The sequence below is a fragment of the Capricornis sumatraensis genome, chromosome 2, assembly GCF_032405125.1.
Source record: "Capricornis sumatraensis isolate serow.1 chromosome 2, serow.2, whole genome shotgun sequence".
Lineage (NCBI taxonomy): Eukaryota > Metazoa > Chordata > Mammalia > Artiodactyla > Bovidae > Capricornis > Capricornis sumatraensis.
This window is the reverse complement of record NC_091070.1, coordinates 80,827,293-80,846,735: the sequence shown is the minus strand read 5'-3', so window position 1 is coordinate 80,846,735 and position 19,443 is coordinate 80,827,293. Positions and strand designations below refer to the sequence as shown.

Sequence of the window (19,443 nt, the reverse complement as noted above, 5' to 3'; positions counted from 1 at the left end):
CTCTTGGTTCATATGTTTCCAGAATGCCAATGCAACGACTTTGAGTTATTTGGTGACTGGTTTAAAACCAAATACACTCTATGAATTCTCTGTGATGGTGACCAAAGGTCGAAGGTCAAGCACATGGAGCATGACAGCCCACGGGACTACTTTTGAATTAGGTATGTGTTGTCGGAACTTTGTCACATGGCATTTCTTCTCTTCGCTAGATGTGAAAGCCAGGGAAAGTCCCTGCTAATGTACCACACTCCGAGTCATGAGGCGCCTATCACCTGTCTTTACTACCCAAGGAAAGAACTAAGTGTGTGAATTGACATATTTACGGAACACAGTGAGCAACTACAGCTGGAGTTCAGTGTTTGCTTTCTTAGGAAGAATTTTGGTTTTTTCATCATTGTTCAAGAACATTAGCCAATAGCAGAAAGAAATAGTGCAGAATGTACTAGAGTTTAGGGATCATGAGACATGAGTTCAATTCCAAGGTCAGCCACCTACGGACTATATAAGCAAGTCATCCAGCCTCTCTGAAGCTATTTCTTCCATCTATAAAAGAGGGGCAATTGCTGTCTTTTCTACTCGATAGGGTAAAATAAATTACCCAATAAATAAAGCAAATGGTAAGTAATAAAGCACTGTGTAGATGTAAGGAATTACGGTTTTTAACCTTGCCTTCCTGGAAGATTGAGGTAGAAAAGATGAAGTAGCCTGCCCTTTACCAATACCATGCTTGCCAGAGCCTCAGCACTTTTCCAGAGCTCTCCTAAACGGCCCTGGAAGCTTTCTTGCCAACTGGTTAGTGTCTTATATAGTCTCCCACTGGAGCATTCTTAAGGTTTTTGTCTGTAAGTAAACATGAAAGAAAAAATACAGCTAAGCAAATTAAGGGGAAAGCAAGCCATCTAATTTGAAAGTTTTGTTTGCTTTTGTAGGCCTGCCTTTCTGCCCCTTATACTTCCCTGGCATGGGGATGTATGTAACCATTGGGAGGCTCTGTCTATTCCACATTCCTATTTCTTTCTCTCCTTTATGTGAATAATGAAAAAAATGGAGCTATAAAGTCTCTCCAGACTGGGTTTGGCCCTGATGTCTTATCTTTGGCACAGTTGGTTGAATTTCCTACAGAGAAAAAAAGGATAGATTCGGAGAGAAAGAAATTCAGTGCACAAAAACTTATATAGAACTTGAGTTTGCTTCCTTTGCCAGTTTTAAAAATACCTTTGTGCTTTCATTCCAGCCCATTAGGTAATAAATGATATTCCATTAGGAGTTTACATTTCACTGGGCTTCCTTCCATTTCATACCAGGAGAATTCTAGTATTTTAGGAAAAGAGTAAATGTAAGGATATACTTAATATGCTGATTTCCCAATGAATATTAATACATTAAAAGTTTTCAGCCATAATACGGAAACATAAGGGGCTTCTGCAATGCAGGAAATGTGGGTTTGATCTCTGGGTCGGGAAGATCCCCTAGGGGAAGCAGTGGCTACCTTGCCTGAGAAATCCCCATGCACAGAGGAGCCTGGTGGGGCTACAGTCCATGGGGTCACAAGGTTCAGACACGACTTAGAAACGTAGCCGCCACTACCATGGAAACAGATGCACTGTCGTTTTTATTTAATTGGCTTTTCTGTTCCATAAACAGCTTTACATTTCAGAGCAATAACCTTCAATAGTTGATAGTATCTTTTCAGTGCAAATTTAACATAAAAAAACATTAATTTGTAAATCATTTATTCTTTGGGGGAATGGTGGTTTTCAAACATCTTATTTGGTTTGGAAAGCCAACTAACTATATATAGGTAGAGACAAAGTTACTTTACATGTAAAAATATTCTAACAAAATAATCCAAATTAGGGGAGAAAACGTAGTCTTGGGCACATTACATAACTTTTCTCATTTTCAGTCTCCTGATCTATCAAGCAGGGACTGCAGGTGGCTTTTAATTTTCCCTAACCATCCTGCCTGACCTCCCCATCTGGGATGCCTGTTCTTTGTCCTCTCAATATGGTATTTCCTCTTTGGTACTTTGCATATTCTTCCTTTTCTTGGGGCTATTTATAGACAAACAGTGAGTTCTTTGAAGCCAAGAGGCTGTACCCTTTATTGTGCCTTCTAAATGGAGAGGGTTGAGGAAATGGTGAATTCAGTTGAAATGAACAGGAATTACTGAAAGTGTTATTCTTTCGTAGTTCCTACTTCTCCACCCAAGGATGTGACGGTTGTGAGTAAAGAAGGGAAACCTAGGACCATCATTGTAAACTGGCAGCCTCCCTCTGAAGCCAACGGCAAGATTACAGGTAAGAGGCCAGAGATGCCTGGGAGTGTGTGTCTGCTCCCTGTTCCTACATTCTAGAAGAGCGCCTTGTTCTTAGGAGGAATGGGGGTCTCAGGACTTGACCTGGCCATTTTTGGGGGTGCTGCGTGTCATGATGGTCCTGGAAATTGAAGCAAGGGCTGCTGTTTAGTGACATAAAAAGGAGTCGCCAGCTGGTTGTTCTGACCCATATTTCATGAAACTCTGATGGGTGTGGATTGCACTAGACAGCCTTTGGTTATGGTGGAACATACAGACTTATTTATTTTCCTCCAGAGAGCTGTTCTTCTCTGTCTTTGACTCGATGACCAGGGTCTTGGGGTTGAAGACGCTGCCTGATTCTACAGGGTGATACCCAATAAATACAGATTCACCTCTTTTACCCCAAAGCTCAAAAATACCCATTAGGCTTAGAGTTTCTTTTTTCACCCAGGACTGCTTCTTCAGCTTCCTGTGCTCTTACAACTCAAGTTAAAAGTCTGAGTTGGCCTGGACCTCTGACAGGACCTTGAATTTTCCCTTGGACTTCCAGAGTAGAAGGCACTATGCCTTCCTCATCTTTATCAGGGAGAAAAACCTGCCTCTAATCCAGATAATGTATGCTGTGGAGCCAGAGTTCTCCTCCTGAAGTTCCTTTGTATGAAAAGATGGCCTAAGGTGACTGCAGCTGTGAAATTAAAAGGTGCTTGCTCCTTGGAAGAAAAGCTGTAATAAACCTAGACAATATATTAAAAAGCAGAGTGATCTTTGTCACTTTGCTGACAAAGGTCCATATAATCATAGCTGTGGTTTTTCCAGTAGTCATGTATGGATGTTAAGAGTTGGACCATAAAGAAGGCTGCGTGCTGAAGAATTCATGCTTTTGAACAGCAGTGGTGGAGAAGACTCTTGAGAGTCCCTTGGATGCAACTAGATCAAACCAGCCAATCCTAAAGGAAATCAACCCTGAATATTCTTTGGAAGGACAGATGCTGAAGCTGAAGCTCCAAAACTTTGGCCACCTGATGTGAAGAGCTGACTCACTGGAAAAGACCCTGATGCTGGGAAACGTTGAGGACAGGAAGAGAAGGAGGTGACTGAGAATGAGGTGGTTGGACAGCATCACCAAATCAATGGACGTGAGTTTGAGCAAACTAATGGAGACAGTGAAGGACAGGGAAGCCTGGCGTGCTGTAGTTCATGGGCTCGCAAAGAGTCAGACACAGCTGAGCGACTGAACAACAAAGGAAACTGAAAAGCATTTCTTGGCATTGTCTGACAAAACGTGGTCCCCTGGAGAAGGGGACGGCAGACCTCTTCAGTATGCTTGCCTTGAGAGCCCCATGGACAGTATGAGAAGGCAGAAAGATAGGACATGAAGGATGAACTCCCCCGGTCAGTAGGTGCCCACTATGCTACTGGAGATCAGTGGAGAAATATTCCAGAAAGAATGAAGGGATGGAGCCAAAACAAAAACAGCACCCAGTTGTGGATGTGACTGGTGATGGAAGTAAAGTCTGACGCTGTAAAGAACAATATTGCATAGGAACCTGGAATTTTAGGTCTATAAATCAATGCAAATTGGAAGTGGTCAAACAGGAGACGGCAAGAGTGAACGTCAACATTTTAGGAATCAGCGAACTAAAATGGACTGGAATGGGTGAATTTAACTCAGATGACCATCATATCTACTACTGTGGGCAAGAATCCCTTAGAAGAAATGGAATAGCCGTCATAGTCAACAAAAGACTCCAAAATGTAGTACTTGGATGCAGTCTCAAAAACAACAGAATGATCTCTTGTTCGTTTCCAAGGCAAACCATTCAATATCACAGTAATCCAAGTCTATGCCCCAACCAATAACGCTGAAGAAGCTGAAGTTGAATGTTTCTATGAAGACCTACAAGACCTTTTAGAACTAACACCAAAAAAAGATGTCCTTTTCATCCTTTTCATTATAGGGGACTGGAATGCAAAAGTAGGGAGTCAAGAAATACCTGGAGTAACAGGCAGATTTGGCCTTGGAGTACAGAATGAAGCAGGGCAAAGGCTAACAGAGTTTTGCCAAGGGAACGCACTAGCCATAGCAAACACCCTCTTCCAACAACACAAGAGAAGACTCTACACATGGATGACACCAGATGGTCAATACCGAAATCAGATTGATTATATTCTTTGCAGCCAAAGATAGAGAAGCTCTATACAGTCAGCAAAAACAAGACCAGGAGCTGACTGTACCTCAGATCATAAATTCCTTATTGCCAAATTCAGACTTAAATTGAAGAAAGTGGGGAAAACCACTAGACCATTCAGGTATGACCTAAATCAAATCCCTTACTATTATACAGTGGAAATGAGAAATAGATTTAAGGGACTAGATCTGATAGACAGAGTGCCTGAAGAACTATGGACAGAGGTTCGTGACATTGTACAGGAGGGATCAAGACCATCCCCAAGAAAAAGAAATGCAAAAAGGCAAAATGGCTGTCTGAGGAGGCCTTACAAATAGCTGAGAAAAGAAGAGAAGTGAAAAGCAAAGGAGAAAAGGAAAGATATACCCATTTGAATGCAGAGTTCCAAAGAATAGCAAGGAGAGATAAAAAGGCCTTCCTCAGTGATCAATGCAAAGAAATAGAGGAAAACAATAGAATGGGAAAGACCAGAGATCCCTTCAAGAAAATTACAGATACCAAGAGAACATTTCATGCAAAGATGGACACGATAAAGGTCAGAAATTATATGGACCTAACAGAAGCAGAAGATATTAAGAAGAGGTGACAAGAATGCAGAGAAGAACTATACAAAAAAGATCTTCACAACCCAGATAATCAAGATGACATGATCACTTACTTAGAGCCAGACATCCTGGAATGCAAAGTCAAGTGGGCCTTAGGAAGCATCACTATGAACAACGGTAATGGAGGTGATGGAATTCCAGTTGAGCTATTTCAAATCCTAAAAGATGATTCTGTGAAAGTGCTACACTCAATATGCCAGCAAATTTGGAAAACTCAGCAGTGGCCACAGGACTAGAAAAGGTCAGTTTTCATTCCAATCCCAAAGAAAGGTAATGCCAAAGAATGTTCAAACTACTGCACAATTACACTCATCTCACACACTAGTAAAGTAATGCTCAAAATTCTCCAAGCCAGGCTTCAACAGCACATGAACCGTGAACTTCCAGATAGTCAAGCTGGATTCAGAAAAGGCAAAGGAACCAGAGATCAAATTGCCAACATCTGTTGGGTCATCGAAAAAGCAAGAGAGTTCCAGAAAAACATGTACTTCTGCTTTATTGACTGTGCCAAAGCCCTTGACTGTTTGGATCACAACAAACTGGAAAATTCTGAAAGAGATGGGAATACCAGACCACCTTACCTGCCTCTTGAGAAATCTGTATGCAGGTCAGGAAGCAACAGTTAAAACTAGACATGGAACAACAGACTGGTTCCAAATGGGGAAAGGGGTATGTCAAGGCTGTATATTGTCACCCTGCTTATTTAACTTATATGCAGAGTACATCATGAGAAACGCTGGGCTGGATGAAGCACAAGCTAGAATCATTGCCGGGAGAAATATCAATAACCTCATATATGCAGATGACACTACCCTTGTGGCAGACAGCAAAGAAGAACTAAAGAGCCTCTTGATGAAAATGAAAGAAGAGAGTGAAAAAGTTGCCTTAAAACTGAACATTCAGAAAACTAAGATCATGGCATCCGGTCCCATCACTTCATGGCAAATATAGATGGGGAAACGGTGTCAGACTTTATTTTGGGGGCTCCAAAATGACTGCAGATGGTGGCTGCAGCCATGAAATTAAAAAATGCTTACTCCTTGGAAGAAAAGTTATGACCACCCTAGAGAGCGTATTAAAAAGCAGAGGCATTACTTTGCCAACAAAGGTCCATCTAGTCAAAGCTGTGGTTTTTCCAGTGGTCATGTATGGATGTGAGAGTTGGATTATAAAGAAAGCTGAGCACTGAAGAATTGGTGCTTTTGAACTGTGGTGTTGGAGAAGACTCTTGAGAGTCCCTTGGACTGCAAGAAGATCCAACCAGTCCATTCTAAAGGAGATTAGTCCTGAGTATTCATTTGAGGGACTGATGCTAAAGATGAAACTCCAATATCTTGGCCACCTGATGTGAAGAGCTGACTCATTTGAAAAGACCCTAATGCTTGGAAAGATTGAAGGCAGTAGGAAAAGGGGACGACAGAGGATGAGATGATTGGATGACATCACTGACTCTGTGGACATGAATTTGAGTGAGCTCCGGGAGTTGGTGATGGACAGGGAGGCCCAGCGTGCTGCAGTCCATGAGGTCACGAAGGGTTTACACGACTGAGTAACTGAACTGAGCAGTCAGCTTTCTTTAGGAATCCCTTTCCTTAAATCCCCAGTCTTTATGTCATTTTTAATTTAGGTTTTAGAATTTGCCTCTTCCTTGAAAGAATTAAGTGTGACTTGACATGGATTACATTATATTTTGTGTTTAAAAACCAGAGTGAAGTAAGCCAGAAAGAAAAACACCAATACAGTATACTAACACATATATATGGAATTTAGAAAGATGGCAATGACGACCCTGTATGCGAGACAGAAAAAAAGACACAGTGGTGTATAACGGACTTTTGGACTCAGAGAGAGAGGGAGAGGGTGGGATGATTTGGGAGAATGGCATTCTATCATGTATACTATCATGTAAGAATTGAATCGCCAGTCTATGTCTGACGCAGGATACAGCATGCTTGGGGCTGGTGCATGGGGATGACCCACAGAGATGTTATGGGGAGGGAGGTGGGAGGGGGTTTCATGTTTGGGAACACATGTAAGAATTAAAGATTTTAAAATTAAATAAAAAAAAATTAATTTAAAAAAAAAAAAAAACCAGTAATGATGCTGTCAGTGCCTTTTTGCACTGTGTAGGCTTGTGGGTGTAGCTCTTCCTTCCTCAACTGTGGATGTAGAGCGCCCTCTGGTGGATGCATCAGGTGATGTTTCACTGTGACTTCACCTACCCCACGTTTGGGAGAATCTAGCAAAGGTGGCTGCCCGTCTCCTCGGAGTTTTTCTCCTGGGAAATCACATTGGTGACAGTTCAGATAGCACTGTCAGGCCATTACTGATGGTAATGGCCATTAAGTTTTTTCAAAACTGCATTAACTTAATTGAAGTAGACCGCTGAAGTACAGAATGTTGGAATGATGATTAGGATGGTTTCCTTATATAATTTCCTAGCTTTTGAGAGTAGTTAACCCTGTATTTTTATCTTAACTACTTTTATTATTTCAGCTACTGATACAGATGATAATTTATAGTCTGGCACTGTTGAAATTGTGGTTTTCTCTGTATTATATTTAGTGTAGCATTTAAAATACTTGTTAGTATTGCTAATTTAATCTGTAACTGGTTCTCTATTTGTATATGCTGTAACATATATCTTTTATTGATTTACTGATTGCAAAAGAAAGTGGGAATAAGGTTTCTTTTTCCATTAATCCCTTTGGATAGGTTACATCATATATTACAGCACGGATGTGAATGCAGAGATACACGACTGGGTAATCGAGCCTGTTGTGGGAAACAGGCTGACTCACCAGATACAGGAATTAACACTCGACACACCATACTACTTCAAAATCCAAGCCCGGAACTCAAAGGGCATGGGGCCCATGTCTGAAGCTGTCCAGTTCAGAACACCCAAAGGTAAAGGCCCCCAAACAGAGTGTTCCATTGTGTGTCTCTTGAGTGGGGTTATGCGTGTACATGTCATTTTAGCATGTAGAGACTGTGGATGATACAGGAAATCCTGATGAGGTGCTTATGAGCCACCATGTGGGCATTTATCTGAAAATGATCCTCCCCCCTGACCACCAGATCAGTGCTCCCTAGGTTACTGCCCTAAACCTGTCATTGACAGGGGAACTTTGACTCCAGGCTGCTCGAGGCAGATGAACTGCAGTGATCTAAACCAGTCAGATCAGATGGGATTCTCTTGGTTCCCAGATAGAGTAGTAGCGTGTTATCGTGATGGATGATTCTCTTTCAACACATGCAGGCTTTTAATGTGAAAGGCTTGTTCACTGACCTCTGTAGAGAGAAAGAGACAAAAGGGGCCCTTTAAAGAAAACTCTAGATAAAGTGACAGTAAAATATTGAACCAGGTGAGCTTAGGAAGTAAAAGTAAGTCGGGGACCTAGTCTGTGGAAATATGGAAAACATACATGGGTTTCTTTTCTGTTAGCATGAAAAAGAAGACTCAAGGTGCTTGGAAGTTTGCGGGGTCTTAATTTTTTGCCTTTGAAAATTCTGCCTGTCCCATCTTCAAAGCTTGTGATCCTTGCTCTTGTTTTTTTCTTCCCCTGTGCTTGGCCTGTTAGCGGACTCCTCTGATAAAATGGCTAATGATCAAGGTAAATGAGTAGCTGGCCTCTCTTTCCTTTCCTCTCTTTTGTGACCTATTATTAGCTTTTGGTTGTTTTTGTTTTTTCCTGAAAATCGGTACCAGTACTGTGTGTTTAAAATCACGTATTTATTGGCCAAAGTAGAGTTGAGTCCATGTTTGTGGCCCTTGGGGTATCTGAAAAGCTGGAGAATCTACTTAGGAGCTAAACAGACTGGCAGGAAAAAAAACTGGGTTGGACTTCTACAGATGTGAGGAGATAATCCTTAAATGTGGGTCAGATTATCCTTTGTGCTAAGAAACTAAAATTCTGTGATACAGATAGGGATTTGGGCCATAATGAGAACAAGCACACCAATTTGTCATATTTGTAGCATCTAGAGTTTTATTGATGTCTCTAAATGGAAAGTTTAATCAAATTAAATTGAATACCCTTTTTTCCTCCCTCAACAGAGAATATACAAATGTCCCCTACTGAATTGTATGATTATGTTTCACAAAATTATTGCTCTCCATTCTCTTGTTGCAAGCTTAATTCAGGGCTCTTTTTCCATTTCTTCTCTTAAATATATCTGCTTATTTTATAAGAGGATAGAGACAGTGTACAATGGAAGTTTAGGAAGTATGGGCCTCAGTGTCACCGTTCTGGAAATTATCTGTCAGCATAGTCTCTTCACTGCAGCTGCTGTGGTGAGAGATAACTATACTTTGATTTTCATCTCTGGGAAGTCGGCTAACGTTGATTATCTGTTTTCTATAGCAGCAGCAGTTAAAGTAAATTGAATGGTTTCTTTTATTCTTTAAGAGTAGTTTTTAGAAATACAAAGTCTTTGGATCTTGGTTAATGGCAAGGAAGATTCACAGTTTGAGGTTTCAAGTTTTAGGGCTTTGGAAATGTGTTTGCATTCAATGAGTCTTGTTGTATGTTGGGAAAACTGCAAACATGCCCGTGTGTGTGTGTGTGTGTGTGTGTGTGTGTGTGTGTGTGTGTGTGTGTGTGTGTGTGTGTGTGTGTGTGTGTGTGTGTGTGTATGTATGTGTGTGTGAACATGCCCGTGGGTGTGTGTGTGTGTGTGTGTGTGTGTGAACATGCCCGTGTGTGTGTGTGTGTGTGTGTGTGTGTGTGTGTAAAGCACTGAATGTGTACAGAGTATATATGCTCATTTTCCTCCCTCACTTCACCTCATAAGCCAGGCTGCAGTTCTCAGCTACACCACCCCTTTGGCATTTAAAATTCTTTGCCCATATTTATTTTGGTATTTGGCTAATCCTGGGATTTCTTGTTCGTAAGTTAAATATAAAAGGAAAACTTTAAGAAATATAGGAGTTAAACCAATTGGTTTATTGGCAAAGTGTTCATTGGCAATTATTTATATAATTGCCAATGTTACTCTGAGTAGTTTGGCTTAAATATGGGCTACCTGACAAAGAAGTCCCTTAGCTATGAAGAGCCTTACGTGGGCTGCGTCGTCTCTGCCAGCTTATCATAGTGAAAAGAACCAGTGGACTCGTGACATGTGCTGTGTGTCATTTGGGAGGAATGTGGCAATAGGAGTGAAGTGAAGTGATGGGTGTGGACAGTGAAAGAGGTTTGAGGACTGTGAGTTTAAAGTTCTAGAATATGCCCCGTAGATACCCAGGAACTTCTGTTACCTTTGGGGACACTGAGCTTCTGGAAACATAGAAAGTAGGTTTGTTTTTGTTTTCATTTCTAGATTCATTCTGTTAAATGAACTACGCATAGAAACCTTCAGACTTTAATTTCTTCCATTTCCTCCAAGTCTGATAATTTAATAGAGGTACTTGATATTAGCTGTAATGTTTTACAGCAACCCATCTTGTTTATGCATTTCTAGTCAAGCTTTATTTGTAGAAATAACTCTAATTTATAAGCATTTTCTGAAGCTTCATGCTCTCTGTGGAGTGTAAGATGAGATTCTTCCCTAAAGATTTATTTAGTAGTTAATATTTATAAAACATTTACGGTGTGTCAGGCAGGATTCAAAGTATTTTATGGGATTAAATTTCTATTTAATCCTCACAACCCTTTTGTGAAGCAGGTGCCATTATCATCACTGCTTTACAATGAGGAAACCAAGACCCCAGAATAGTAGCTAAATAACTGGCCAGAAGTCCAACAGTTAGTGCCTGATGGTGCTGGTTTGCCAGCACAGGCAGTCTGTTGATCTGGATGAACCAAGGATCAGCTTTACCTTGCAGTTCCTGCAGACTTCTTCAAGAGAAGTCTGAGGCTGCCTTCCAGCCCCAGGTATCTTCTGAGGCCTGCATATGAGTGAAGTCGCTCAGTCGTGTCTGACTCTTTGCGACCCCATGGACTATAGCCTACCAGGTTCCTCCGTCCGTGGGATTTTCCAGGCAAAAATAGTGGAGCGGGTTGCCATTTCCTTCTCCAGGAGATCTTCCCGACCCAGGGATTGCACCCGGGTCTCCCGCACTGTAGGCAGATGCTTTACCATCTGAGCCACCAGGGCAGTCCAGCATGTGAGGTGGTCCCAAGCTCAAGGTCAGCAGCCTCACTTCTTATGTTCCATGATGATGGCGTAGGAGACAGTGTCTTTGTGAGCAACCAGAGGGGAGACTTTGATTTTTTATCTTTGGGTATTTAGGTTGACTGAGCAGAAACTGAGAGCCTAATCTGAACCTCTGCTTGCCTTCCTGCTCCCACTTAAGGTAACTTTATATTTAGAAAGGCAGCTTCCTATTTTGAGAAGTGAATCCAAACACTGCTGACACCTGCTCAGCCAGATCAAGCCAGTCCCTCAGAAGAACCCATTTCTTTACCGGTCCCCTTGGTTCCTTTTCCACCAGAAGCTGCTTCTGCCCTAAGTGCTCTGAGCAGTTTTTCAGCAACTGTTTCTTGGGCTAGAGAAGCCTTAGCAGCAAGGGGCAGCCTTGTTACACCCTGGACACAGCCATGGAACAGGAGTGTCAGCCTTTCAGATGCCTCATTGTGTAGAAAGCGCTACCTTTGTTTTGCACAAATAGGCTGTGTTTTCCCCTGTCGTGTGTACGTGCTGCTTCCTTTCCTTATGGACAGCGTAGACTGAGTTGTTTTTTTTTTTTTTTTTGTAGAAAACACTCACTAGCTGTGAAGTAGACTTGTCACACCAATGGAGTAGGTTGTTACTGACATGATTTCTTCTTCTTCAGCCTCGGGGTCTGCAGGGAAAGGAAGCCGACTGCCAGACCTGGGATCCGACTACAAACCTCCAATGAGCGGTAAAGCCCTTCCTCTGGCTTCATTTGGCTTCCTGTGGGCACAATGCAGTTCTGCTTGAAATCTTGAAATGTTTCTTGCAGCTCCTGTGTTGTGAACTGTAGCCTATTACCTATTTCTTTTTATTCGACAGAGCTGGCTTTAGGCATTTTCTGGCAGATGTCTGCCGAATTACTGTAAACCCATTTATTATAGACTCACAAATAAAATAGTTTCAAAATAGTTTTCAATTTGTGTATACAACTTAAAATGATTCTAAACAAACAAGTCTTCTCATTGCCCACTGCCTCTTTTCAAAATAATTAGAACCTTACTTTCAAAAATAAACCCTCTGGTGGAATTAGCTATCATCTAAACCAAGCCTGAGAGATGCTTTGGAATCATTCATTTCTCTCCACACTGCTTACTGTGGTGTTCTTAGTTTGGGAATTCTAAGAAATTATTCCCTCTCTCCTAGCCATCCTAAGAGCTTAAATGGTGACCCCTGCTTCTCTATACATCACCATATATAAGTTACTTTTGCACGTGAAATCATATTTTATTGTCATAATATTGTGAGGGAGGGAGAACAGGTATCATTATTCCCAGGTTTTACATTAAGAGACTCAGGGGAGAAGTAATGTGCCTGGACCTACCCACTTATTATAGAAGCCCTAGAACCAAAACCTGGGGCTTCCGACTTCATATTCTGCCTTTTCTGCTGTCGCTCACAGCCTTCTAGGTCAGATGTGGGAATCCAGGATGGTAAAATGTCCGCAAAGGTAGTTCCTAGAAATGAACCTTACTGTTTCATGAGAAACACGTGGAAGACAAAGGAAAAAGAGTTTCTAGTCCTCCAGAAACTCCTGGTCTCATTATGGAAACAAAATGTTCTCTTAATCTCCAACTAACAATTTAAATAAAAAGTATTGCCCAGACTTCAGTGAAATCGGCCACTTCTTTGTGGAGCCAGACAAACTTTCTTGCTTCAAGAAATTTTTAGGCTGTGATTTCTAGGACTTTATGAGTTTCTTCTCCTGGGATGTATATGTTACGTTTATGTGTCGTCCACAAGACTGTGAGAAAAGCAGTTACTTCTTTGTCTTTTCTTTGGTTTATGCAATCATTCATTTATTCACTCATATTTCTAAAGGTTCAGGTGCTATGTAACAGACTGTAGAAGCAGGGGGAGTATGTAACAAGCTATCTGACAGAGAGAGGAGAAAGCTTTCTGGAAGAGATCTCTGACCCAGATTTTAAAAGGCACAGAGAAAATTACTGAATGTCTAGGAGGGGGTCAGACATTTCTAGGATGCAATGTAGGAAGAACATGTGTGAAGTGTGGCAATTTAAAACAGCCTGCTTGGGACCTCCTTGGTGGTCCACTGGTTAAGACTGCACCTTCCAATGCAGGGATGCAGTTTTGATTCCTGGTCGGGGAACTAAGATCCCACATTCCTCACAACCAAAAACAAAAAACCAAAGCATGAAACAGAAACAGTATTGTAAGAAGTTCAATAAAGACTTTAAAAATGGTCCAAATCAAAAAAAACTTTAAAACAGCCTGCTTTCTCCAGGGACCACACTGCCTAGAAACAGGATAGGCTCAAGTTAGAGAAGGTAGGTTAAAACCAACTTGTCAAAAGCTCAGGTGCTGATGCTAAGAAATGTGAGCTTCCTCGTGTGAGTAACATATGTAAGATGTCTGATACTACTGGTAAACTATGACTTCCCACTTATTGAGTATCTATTGTTACCCTGATGACGGTGGAGAACGAGTTGGGTGCCAAGAGTACAAAGTCAAAACAGAGTGGTTAGGAAGCTGTTGGAATAGTCCAGTTCAGTTCAGTTGAGTCACTCAGTCGTGTCCGACTCTTTGCGACCCATGAATCACAGCACACCAGGCCTCCCTGTCCATCACCAACTCCTGGAGTTCACTCAAACTCATGCCCATTGAGTTGGTGATACCATCCAGCCATCTCATCCTCTGTCGTCCCCTTCTCCTCCTACCCCCAATCCCTCCCAGCATCAGAGTCTTTTCCAGTGAGTCAGCTCTTCACATGAGGTGGCCAAAATATTGGAGTTTCAGCTTCAGCATCAGTCCCTCCAGTGAACACCCAAGACTGATCTCCTTCAGAATGGACTGGTTGGATCTCCTTGCAGTCCAAGGGACTCTCAAGAGTCTTCTCCAACACCACAGTTCAAAAGCATCAATTCTTCGGTGCTCAGCTTTCTTCATAGTCAAACTCTCACATCCATACATGACCACTGGAAAAAGTGAGGCTTAATAAATATCCCTAGTAGGAGGGTCTAGGGTCCCATTTGCTCACTCTTACTCTAGTTTAGAAGACAGCCTTTGGCCAACTCAGAAGGTAGAGGTCCTTTGCAGTTAAATGAGCCTTTGTCTCTGTGGAATGCAGGAAAGAACTGCCTCCCAAAGCCCAGATTCCCTGCCTTTGATTTGCAGCGCCTGCTCTACCGCTTGCCCCACCCAACAGCTCAGTACTGCTGTTAATTAATGGTTTTATGGAAAGCCCTAATTTGGTCTCATTGTATTGGCCCCCAGTTCCATAGTCTTTCCCAAATACAAAAATGTTATTTTATTGAAGGTCATTATATCCAGTTTAAGTTGTCTGTCTGCTGATCTCCTTCTCCGAAATGGATAGAAGTGATTCAACCAAATGTAGAAGAATAAGCTCTTAAGCTTTCAAAATTAGCCCAGCTTTAGCACTGTGCTTGGATGTACCCTATAAAATCATAGAATAAGAAGCAGAAGGTCAGCTAATCCACTGTTACGGGAGTCCCACAGTAAATGTAGTTTGAATTAGATCATGAGTTTGTAAACCAGGTTGTATATGAAAATCACTTTAGGGGCCTTCCTAAGAACATCGGTTCCCAGGCCACACCTTCGTGGTAGAAATTTCCACAGCATCCCAGACATGTAGGATGACTCTTCTTAAGTACTTCTAGTGACTAAACACTCATTACTTAGCAAAGCAGCTCATCCCATTATTGTACAGCTTTGATGATTAGGGCAATAAGAGAGAGTAGCTGGAAGAAAAGATATCCATGGTGGTTAAATCTGTGTTGTAGGATTTTCCATATTTTACAATACGAGCATGCATAACTTTTGTAATGAGGTGGGAAGCAAAGTACAGTGTTTCAGAAAATGGGAGAGCAAGACTGAGAATAGAGCAGGATTACAAACAGCCTTGTTAAAAAAAAAAAGACACTGAACTGCACCTAGTGAGCACAGAGGAACGGTAATAGGAAGATCTGTTTCCTCAAGGTCCTAAATGATCTCGCCTCTGCACATCTCTCCAGCCTCATATTCATCTTTTTTTCTGCTCACGTCCTTCCCTCTAACTTTGCATATCTCTCTTTGCTTCAGCAACACTGGCTGCCTTTCTCTCCCTTGAACATGCCAAGCTCATTCCTGTCTCAGGATCCTTCCACTAGCTGTTCCCCCTTCTCTGAAATGTTCTTCCTCCGGGCCTTTGTATGGTAGGATCATTCAAATCTCAGCCCAAATGCCATCTACTCAGAGAAGCTTTTCCCAGCCACTTAATCTAAACTAGCCACCCAGTCATTCTGTACCATATCCCCATTTCTATTTTCATGGCACTTACTACAAACAAATTATTTATTGTCTGCCCCCATTCCTATCCCAACATTCACATTTTTGTGGTTCACTGTTGTATCCTTGGTTCCTAGAACATGCTTGGCACATTGTAACCACTCAGTAAATATCTGTCAAATTAATGCATATGTACAGACCTTCGTTTTCCTGAAGCTGAATAAGAAAATCAACTCTGCACACAATGTGTATTTATAAAAACAGACTTTATGATTCAGGTAGTTTTTTGACTGCATCCCAATGCTATATGTTGGAAAAAAAACTTTTGTTTTCTATGAGTATGCATTTTTTAAAGGTTTTGAAAGTCAGAAAACTTAAGTGATTTACAAATGGTGCTTTATAAGATGAGTTTATATATAAGACACCAAGGGACAGACTCCCTTACTGGTCCAAGCTTAGTGTTCAGTACAGTCTTGAGAAACTTTTATTGAACACCAACTTTGTGCCAGGTACACCCGGGGCAGAAACTCAGCTCTCTAGATTTCATCATCTAGAGGAGATGGCCATATTCATAAGGCATTTTTATAGAATGCACAGTAATGACTGTTTTTATACAGAAGCTCACAGAAGTTATCTGTACTCACGTGAAGGTTCTGCAGCCTGATTGTATGCGTCTTTAGACTTCTGGAATACCAACAAGCATACGGTTTTTCCCTTCCCAGGCAGTAACAGCCCTCATGGAAGCCCCACCTCTCCTCTAGACAGTAACATGCTGCTGGTCATCATCGTTTCTGTCGGCGTCATCACCATCGTGGTGGTCGTGATCATCGCTGTTTTCTGCACCCGGCGGACTACCTCTCACCAGAAAAAGTAAGGAGCCCCAGATGTAGCCCATACATTTTTTGTATGTATTCTTTTGCTTCTGTGTGACCTCTGTGTCTGGAGTCGTACACAGAGTTAAAATATAAAATACGTGAAGAGCAACGTTTTAAATATTTTTAAAGAAAATGCAGAATGATTCCTCTTGCTAAATATGTGTCCTGGGTTCTGGCAGGGAAGAGGGGCACACTCAAGATGGGTGAAGGGGGCTTTGATGAAGGGACCATTTGCAACATCCAAGGTGAAGTTAGCATTAGGCAGCAGCAGTGACAGGCCACTGTCATCCTTAGAAAGGTGAGAGCTTTTTCTGAAGAAGAGAGAGCTGTTTTCAGAGCTCTGAAGCAGCAGGAGAGGACTTGCAACAGGAACCATGTATGGTGGTAGGAATGTAACTACTGCCACCCTCTAGCCCAGCAGGGATGGGGCAGAAGAGGAAATACCTCCCACCCTCCAGTCTTGTCTGTGCCTTCTACTGGCCACACTCAACTGGAAGCCAGGGCAGAGTTACCAAGTAGATACAGTTCATTTAACTCAGCCTCTGAAGTCACAAGAACCAAGTGTGCAGAATCAGTCTGGGAGAGGAAAGTAGATGATGTCCAGCCTTGTTGGGAGCCCCTTTGGAGGACTGACTGTCTCTGGGCACTCAGTGAACCAGATACATAGGAGTCTGTGGAATTTCATGGCACAAATGCCAGCTGAGATGGAAGGACACCATAGACCTCTAGTTCTAAGTTTAAGAGTATTTTTAAAGAAGTGCTACTAAAGGCTCAGCTGGTAAAGAATCTGCCTGCAATGCAGGAGACCTGGGTTTGATCCCTGGGTTAGGAAGATTCCCTGGAGAAGGGAAAGGCTACCCACTCTGGTATTCTGGCCTGGAGAATTCCATGGACTGTATAAGTCCATGGGGTTGCAAAGAGTCAGACATGACTGAGCGACTTTCACTCACCAAAAGTAGCAGTTGAGGTTGGGACCACAGGAAGCAGAGTTGGTTGGGGGTGTGATGGGGAGATGTATTGATTAAATGAATGGGAAAGGATTATTTATAATCAGTGTATCATATTAGCAGAGAGGGAAGGTGGCTGCTAGCCCTGAACTCACCTGGGATTTTGAGGCTTGTGGCTGTTTAGAGCAGATAGCAAGGTGATCACCATTATGTGGTGCTTGATAATAGCCTTCACTCCTGAAGCTGAGGGAATCCTTGACCCTAGGTCACATTCTCTTCATATCTCTGGCCAGCAAGACAGTGCCATTTAAAAAAAAAAGGAGACTCTTGAGTTACCCCTAATAGCAAAAACACAGTATGAGTAATAGAACAACTTTAGATGCAATATCCTAAAAGGTCATAAGATGGAGGTATTGCTCCATAAAGAGAGAAAGAAATTCATGTCTGTGTGATTATCCTCAGAACTCTGCCCAAGGCAAGAATGCATGTATTTAATAACCATAAATCTGTTTGTTTTCAGTATAGAGGTCAAGAACAAGCTACAGTCTAACTGCTGCTAGTAATGATTGTCGTTTTCTGTAGGTTATGTGATGGTTTTAATCTTTCTTTTGCTCAAGTTAAATAGCTTTCAGCAGCTTACATTGTATCACTGCCTCTTGATCACTGCCTCCTACGGCTTCCCCTGCATTTGATTGTAGAAAACTGTTTCTCCCTAAAACCTCTAAAATCATATTTTTCTATGCTAGAAATTTTCTACAAGCTTCTTTTTCAGCATTTCCCATTTATCTATCTTTATGAACTTGATTTTACATCTAGTTTTAAATAAAGACCTTGAGATCTTTATTTAAAAGAATCTGAATAAACAAAACGACAGAATTCCTTCTTATTGGGGGGAATCTAAAATCTAAAGTCAATAAAAAATAAAGTACTGAAATACTTAAGTCTTCAGATTAAGAGGCAGGAGAATGAGTTTGTCATAGGTTCTGTGCTCTGTGTTTGAATCTGCAGGTCCTACAGTTCGGGTCCCTTTGTTTAAAAGAGTTGTATCAGGTCTTTATAGAGTTTTCCCCTCCTCCTCCCCCACTGACCTACTTTCCAAGTGTTCCATTGACTGTGGAAAAATATGTGAGCTTTTCTTAGTACTTTTCGTCTTCTCTCATATCTGAGGCACCTCCCATTTCAATTGTAGCTGTTTATAGACTCTCACAGCCTCAAAGCCAACAGAGCATTTAGAGTCTAGCCCCTCAGAGTTTCTTAGCACATCCCTCTAGAGCCCCCCGACTCAACAGACGAGCACTCCTACCTCAGTGTATCACCATTAGGCCTAAAGCCCTTCCGTGTCAGCAGCAGTCATTTTCTTCCCCCTCCTCCCATGGGAAACCTGCTCTCCATTTACCTGCCGAATCCCAGTGCCTCCTGCTTTCAAAGACCTGGTCCTTGCGGTTGCCCTCTGTCAGTACCACTGACCTCTCACTCTCCGCTGGCTCCGTCCCTCTCGCGTTCAAGTGTGCTCAGACTTCTTCCATCCTAAGAAAGAAGTGTGACCTTTCCTCTACTGCACAGCCTTTACCACCAACCACAAAGAAACCCTGTCTCTCCCTTCACCACAAGGCTGAATACTCGCCTCCACCCCACTCACCTGTCCATCCTTTTGCTGCCCACTCGCGCTTCAGTCCTTCCTAGTCTGAATTCTGCCCCACCGCTTCACCAAAATTGCTTCTGCTGAGGTTACTGCTGACCTCTGTGTTGCGAAAGCCAAAGGAAAGTTTTCAGTCCTCATCTTACTCTCTCAACATTTAGCACAGTCAACTCCTTCCTTCTTAAAACACTCTCTTCTCTTGTATCCCATGGTTGTGTGTGCTTTTCCACAGCTTCTCCCGTCTACTCTGCCAGCAGGTAGACGTTCCTCAGGGCCTGGGCCTGGAGCTGCCTGCTCCTGTGGCTTCATTTACTTCTGCATTTCAACTATGCCCAGATTTCTATCTCTGGCCGAGACTTCTCTCTTCCGAGTCTCAGGCTTGCTTCAATCTCAGACCCAATTGCCTGTTTTATGTTTCATATTTAATGTCTCAGGTGGACACTTAGTATGTTCAAAACAATTTATAATTCTTTCTGTCAAACCCACTT

General features: G+C 42.1%; 1 protein-coding gene across 4 annotated transcripts in view; it reads left to right on the top strand.

Moving 5' to 3' along the window:
- Positions 1-19,443, top strand: part of NEO1 (neogenin 1) — a 232,601-nt gene that overhangs the window by 199,833 nt on the left and 13,325 nt on the right. For 3 of the 4 annotated variants that reach the window (XM_068963728.1, XM_068963726.1, XM_068963725.1), the window contains exons 18-23: positions 23-161; positions 2,193-2,300; positions 7,809-8,003; positions 8,678-8,710; positions 11,872-11,940; positions 16,217-16,364. In XM_068963728.1, coding sequence (XP_068819829.1) covers positions 23-161; positions 2,193-2,300; positions 7,809-8,003; positions 8,678-8,710; positions 11,872-11,940; positions 16,217-16,364 — 692 coding nt within the window. The remainder of the gene's footprint in view (positions 1-22; positions 162-2,192; positions 2,301-7,808; positions 8,004-8,677; positions 8,711-11,871; positions 11,941-16,216; positions 16,365-19,443) is intronic. The other variant, XM_068963727.1, reaches the window with a different exon arrangement.